The following is a 6476-nucleotide window of genomic DNA, read 5'->3' as shown; positions in this document are numbered from 1 at the left end:
AAAAAATTGGAATAAAATTAAAGTTCAAAAGTTCCTTGTTGTTGCATTTTTTAATAGAAAAGAATGGAGTGAAAATTACGGACAGACAAGAAAAATAAGGAAAAAATCTGAAAACTATGGAAATGCCTGTTTGGCTTGTATGAACATGAAAAATTGCTGTGGTGGCAAAATAATAAAATTCTTGAATTAAAATTTGATTTCGTACCGAGAAAAAATATTGCAGCCAATTGGGATTCAATTTAGCAAAGTGTAGGATAAGTTGAACTTGGAACATTTTCAAAAGAAATTTGAATATTTTTTTTAAATATTAAAAAAATATTTTTTTACGCTAAAATTGAAAGATTTAACAAAACTTAACGGAATTTCGATTTAAATGATGCTGAAAAAATTTCTGCGCAACCATTTTTTTATTTAAAAATATAGAAAGAAGCCGTTATTTTTGAATCACGTGTAAAAAAATGGATTTAAAAAATAAAAAAAAAAATAAAATATTTTCTGGAAAATAAATATTAATTTAAAAAAAATAAATTTTTAATTTAATTTTAATTAAAATTCAAATTGATTTTAAATGAATTTGAATTTTTATATGAAATTTAAATAAAAAATTATAAAAAAAATTAATTTGAATTTAAATTAAAAGGAATTGTAAATAAATTTAATTTTTAATTTAAAATAATTTCAAATTCCTAAAATGTATTTTTTTGAAAATATTTTTTTTATTAAATTAAATATTTTTTTTTTTTTTTTGAAAATAATTTTAATTAAAATTTATTTGAAATTGATTTAAATCATGAATTTAAAAAAAAAATAAATGAACAAATTTTTAATATTTAAATTCATATCGGATGAATTTTCAATTTTTAAGTAAAAAAAAACTCAAATTTAGCCTAAAACAAAAAAAAACGTTTATTCGTATTTCATAATATATTTATATACAACTTCCTCAATTTTTTTTTTTTCAACAAAAATAAAATAAAAATTTCAGAATTTTATCTCTTTTAGTGACACATTTTGAGCTACAGTCTATAAGAAAAAGGAAAACAACGCCATTAAGCAGGCTACGCCTATAACCAATCTACGTGAAAACTTTCAACGTTCAGTCTAACGATAGTAGTTTTGGAATTTCATCTACTAAACTAGCAAAAAAACAAAAAAAAGGGTATCAAAAATCTTCTTGCAGTCTTTCACCAAATATTATTGTCCGTGGTTATTCATTAAAATTAGTGTGCGAGTCTAAAATTTTTGTTCTAACATCTAGTAACCGAAACAAAAAACTCATAATCTTGAAACAGATTATCATCGACTTGTGTTACTACAGCAGTTCAGTACATTTCAGCACCCAAGAAACTTCGTATCTGTTCAAAGGAGAGCCAGAATGTGAGACTCCAGGGCGCCATGCGGATCCAAACGGGCAAGAATCCTTTGTAAAGTGCGAAAAATCCTTCTTTTGAAACGGTTTGTTTCAAGCAGTCGATGGAGCTTTTGTACAAAAGTCCCCTAAAATGAAGGTTTTTGTGATTTTTCAAGAGTTTTCTTGCGAAAAATGAGCTTACCTTCCCTCCTTGTCTGTCGGTTGGTTCATTACTCGTGTTTTGATGACGTCAGCTGGCGTTCCCATTGTCGCTGCAACTAATCCCGCGCAAATCGACGACACAATATGCACCGTATGGCAATCCGGTAGTCCCGTTTTGTTCATCACAAATCGTTTCACCGTATCATAAGTCGTTAAATCTCCCAAATTGACTAGAGCTGCTCGTTGTACGTTCGGTATGCTGCCTTTCCACAGTCCTCGGACCCCTCCTCGTTTGACAATTTCCCGGAATGCATGCGCCGCACTGTGAACCCGAGGCTCCAAACCCATCAAACGTCGTTTGCCCTCCATTTGCACCTGAACTTTGACCAAATCGGCAGGCGATGCGAGCCATTGTGCCAACGAACCAGCTGTAACGCCGCATAACGCCGACTTCCACACGGAAAAATTCCCATTATCGTTCCGCATTTTCTTGCGCATCATGTCATACGTCACAATCCGAACGCCGCTGTACACAACGTGACGATACAAGGCCGGCGAAATGCCCTGCCACAACTTGAGGAAACCCTCTTCGCGTGCAATTCCAACTGCCGTCGCTACCATTCCACGATGTTCAATCTGCAAAGAAGCCAAAAAACGAAAAATAATCAATAAACATGCCAAAAAAAAAACAAATTGACCTTGATGTCGTTTGTCATGATGCGCGATTTATTATTATTACTACTGCAAACATCACATGTCGAACTTACCTTAGAACTAATTTTCTTCGCAGCATTATTTAAAGCTTCGCCCTGAATCTGCAGTCGGGTCTTTGTAAGGTCCAGCGGATATGTGACAGTTTCGGCGATATTTGCCGCAAATACGGAAACGATGTAGGTGCACCAAAAAGTGTCGGCATAGTGATATTTCACGGGACGCATCTCTGTGCGCGTTTGCATCTGCAAAGAAAAGACATTGAAAAAAAATTAATGAAGGTGTGTCGTTGTTACATTTGTCAAAACAAAACGTGTGACACTCACAAAATAATTCGGGCGACGATTAAAAAATTATCTATCCATGTCGGACACGAGATAGAGCACGACTGAGAGTGATAATTGTATTTTAAGATAATTTTTTCACAAAGCAGCTGATTTGTATGCGATAGTTATAAATATTAAAAGAGATCGTCAACTGCTCAATGGGATGTGATAAGTTAATGATAATTTTCTCGCTGTCCGAAAAATGTTAGAGCGACGCGTTGTGACGTAGTTTTTTTCATTAGATTGGGTTAAATATTTATTGAAAATTATGAAAAAATAATTTATTCACAAATATTAAAAATGTTTAATTAACGTTGAATTAACATTAAATTAATTAAATTTAAAAAAAATATAAGGTATAAAAATAAAATTATTCAATTAAAAACTTTTTAAAAATTAAATTAAAATTTATAAAATCAAAAATAAAGAATTAATTTTTATAAAATAAATATTATTTTTATTTTTTGAAATATAAAAAATTTAAAAAAAATTTTTTCATAATTTTAATTTAATTTCATTCATAAAAAATATTTAAATAAAAACAAAAGAACAAAAAATAATTAAATAAGTAAAATAACATATTAGATTTAAAAACAAAAATAAATTTCTTTAATTAATTTATTTAATTGAACGTTTTTAATAAATATTATATTTTTTATTTAAATATTTATTTTATTCTTTTATTTAAATATTAAAAAATTAACCCATTTTTATTTTTTTTTTCCATTTTTTAATTTAATTTTATTCATTAAAATAATTAAATACTTAAAATAATAAAAATAAAATTAAAAATAAAATAATTTTAATAAAATTAATTGCTTTAATTACAAAATTATTTTTATGAATTATTATTATTTATTTTTAATAATTAATTTTAATTAAAATATTTTTTTATTTTTAATTTAATTTATTTTTTTTATTTTTAACAAATTTTAAGATATTTTTGAGAAATTTTTATTTTTTATAAAATATAAAAAAAAATTATTCATATTTTTTTTTATATATTATTTTTTATAATTTATTTAAAATTATTTTCAATAATTTATTCTTTTAATATTAAATTTATTTAAAATACTTCTTCTTCTTCCATTCTGATTCCAAAAAAAACGTCTATCACACCTCCAAAATCTTTTGTAAACTGCGATTTTTATACGCAATCACTCATCGTGCCACTTTTTATTACTCAACAAGTTCAAAGTACTAACACGCACAAAACTTATGATAAGACATTCAACTCACAGATTGTCACAAAAAAATTTATGAATGAAAAAAATTACACTCACCTTGACTCACTGCGAAGGCCTTTTAACTTTTGACAACAAAAAAATTCCTTTCCTAATTATTCTTCGCAAAATCTATTAATATCAACAATTTTTTTTTTCTTTTGCACAGCAAAATTTATTTATATCCAATTAGTATGTACTTTGTGTAACAATCACTATCGCGACAGAAAAATACTACAAAAATGCGATTCTGCCAAACTTTTTACGATGATTTCCGTATTTTTTGATATTTTGACGTAATTTCGTTGGAAACCCGTTTGATTAATTAATCATAAAACTAGATTCACGGAAAGAATTCTTACGTTTTTTGCGTTTAAAAAAATATTTTCGTTTTTTTCCAAAAGCAAAATGTGTGAATTATATAATTGCAAAAATTATGTTACTATTGGAGTGTTTTCGATTGCAGTTGCGGCGAATTTATGATATTTTTACGTTTCAGAATGACTAGCAAGTAAATTTTCATGATGACGATGCCACGATTAGAGAATGAAAAGTATTTTTAAATTAAAATTAAACTGAGAGACGAAGATTTTTCTTGTTAGGTAAAATGTGATGTTTAAATTTTTGTTTTGTTTTGCTCTTGATATTCCGATTTTTTATGTACAACGAAAGGCGACATCGTTACTCTGCATGGCGCGGTACGAGAAGTAGAGTATGGAGTGAAATAATCGAGAATTGGCGACGTTTAGATATTTTGAACGAAATTGTCGTTGAACGATTTGATGAATGAACTGCTGATTCGTGAACCTGAAATAAAATTTTTTTTGAAGCCTTTGTTCGCGTGAACAAAAATATCGGGATTTTAAGTGATTTTTCACTTCCTGTCACAATATGGGTCAATTACTTTGTTCAACAAGACAGAGTAAGTGTCCCTCTATTATTAGAATTACCGATTTACACACTTCTAAGATACATAAAATTTGCACTTTACTCAGAAATGATACTTGCGTCGCTTCGTTGTCGTTGTTTGTTTTAAAAAAATCATTTTCAATAATAACAAATAGAGTCTGTGTTTGTTAATTTCAATAAACAAATTGCTTTAATTGGTGCAGTTTGTTGTAAACCTAGACCGGTGATGGAAGATAAAAGTCTGATTTCAAGTTTAAAAATATTTTCAGTGCAAAAAGATGAGAACTTACCAACAAAAAGTGAGATTTTAAATATTTTTCTATCAAAAAATTATTTTTTTTATTTTTCAGTGAAATTGGATGAAATTTCCTCTAAAACGGAATATTGTCATATTTGTGATAAAGAATTTCCTTTAAATAAACGGGAGATTTTCAACTTTCAATATCACCTGGTCTCAGTTCATGCCAACATTTTAATCGACGAAGATGGAACAGAAGCAGGAATTGAGTGTAAAATCTGTTTAAAGAAATTTTCAAAGAAAGTAAGTTAATTTAAATAAAATTTTCTTCAAAAAAATAAAAAAAAAATAATTTTTAGTCATATTTCAGGCACCATTGGGAGACTCATCGCATCGCAAAACAACCAGTCGTCTGCATAAAATGCTCAAAAGTCTTCCCAAATAATTATCTTTACAAAATTCATACTTACCATGCACACCAAACTTGTATTTGTCCACTTTGTGACAAAGCTTTCTGTGGAAAACTGACTTTGCGACGTCACGTGATGCGACATGCGAATCCATTCACTTGTAGTTATTGCAACAAATCGTTTGATGATGAAAAATTATTTGAAAACCATAAAAAACTGCATTTAAATTTGAAAAATGAGAAATTAATTTGTGAAATATGTGGCATGACTTCTGCTTATAAAAGTGTGATGAAGCGACATATGTTGACGCAGTAAGAGTTTTTTCCGATTTTTAACCAAAATTTTACTTTTTTTTTCGTTTGTTAGTGACAATCAACGTTCCAATTGTGAATTTTGTGACAAAACCTTCAAAACAATCAACAGTTTGAGACATCATCAATCGACGATTCATGCTAAAAAAGAATTCAGTTGTCTCGAATGCTCATCAGAATTTTCTCAAAAAGCTCTTTTGACGAAACATGTAAAAATGAAACACGAGAAAAGTTCGTTCGTAAAATGTCAATATTGTGAGAAAATTATGAACAAGTATCAAATGAAAGCGCATTTATTGACACATACGAAGGAAAGGTTTGATTTTGATGATTTTAAGAAATTAAAAAAAAATATATTTATTTATTTTTTTCATTTTTAGTCCTTTTGAATGTTTAGTTTGCAAAGATAGGTTCAGAGCTAAGCGATCGTTAGTTAGACATCAAATCACTTACAATCATCAGTAATAAAATAAGAATTTTTTTTTTATCCCACAAATAACATATGTCAATAATTTATTCAGGTAAGATTTCAACCCTAAAAACGATGTTTCGTTAGTAAAAAATTAATTTTCTTAATTCTTTTAATGATTAATTAATTTAATTCTGAAATAATTTTAAATTTTTTAAATAAATTTAAAAATTTTTGGCTTTCGAGAGTCAGCTGAAATTCATTATTTTATGCAATTTTTAAAAATTAAATAAATTATTTTTTTGAGCTTTCAGAATATATAATCAGTTTTCTCCTAACTCGTCTAGTTTTTACGCTACAGCCATTTAAAGTTTGTGATCTTGTGAAAACTTCACAAAATACTAAAATTGATATTTTCACAAAAAA

At 27.8% G+C, this 6476-nt stretch overlaps 1 protein-coding gene across 2 annotated transcripts; it reads right to left on the bottom strand.

Annotated features, from left to right (window-relative positions):
• Nucleotides 1-864: 864 nt before the first annotated feature.
• LOC134829483 (mitochondrial uncoupling protein 4) lies at nucleotides 865-4367 on the bottom strand. 2 transcript variants are annotated; one of them, XM_063842563.1, is made up of 4 exons: nucleotides 3834-4367; nucleotides 2281-2469; nucleotides 1554-2149; nucleotides 865-1497 (listed from the first exon to the last, which is right to left on the bottom strand). In XM_063842563.1, the coding sequence occupies exons 2-4, from the start codon at nucleotides 2467-2469 to the stop codon at nucleotides 1323-1325; spliced, it is 960 nt and encodes a 319-aa protein (XP_063698633.1). In that variant the 5' UTR covers nucleotides 3834-4367; the 3' UTR covers nucleotides 865-1322. The 2 variants fall into 2 exon arrangements, with proteins under 2 accessions (XP_063698633.1, XP_063698632.1); XM_063842562.1 differs by lacking the exon at nucleotides 3834-4367 and adding an exon at nucleotides 2551-2655.
• Between the last annotated feature and the right edge of the window lie 2109 nt (nucleotides 4368-6476).

This window comes from Culicoides brevitarsis, chromosome 2, assembly GCF_036172545.1.
Source record: "Culicoides brevitarsis isolate CSIRO-B50_1 chromosome 2, AGI_CSIRO_Cbre_v1, whole genome shotgun sequence".
Taxonomy (NCBI): domain Eukaryota; kingdom Metazoa; phylum Arthropoda; class Insecta; order Diptera; family Ceratopogonidae; genus Culicoides; species Culicoides brevitarsis.
Note: the sequence above shows the minus strand (reverse complement) of the source record. Positions and strands in the feature narration are given on the sequence as shown.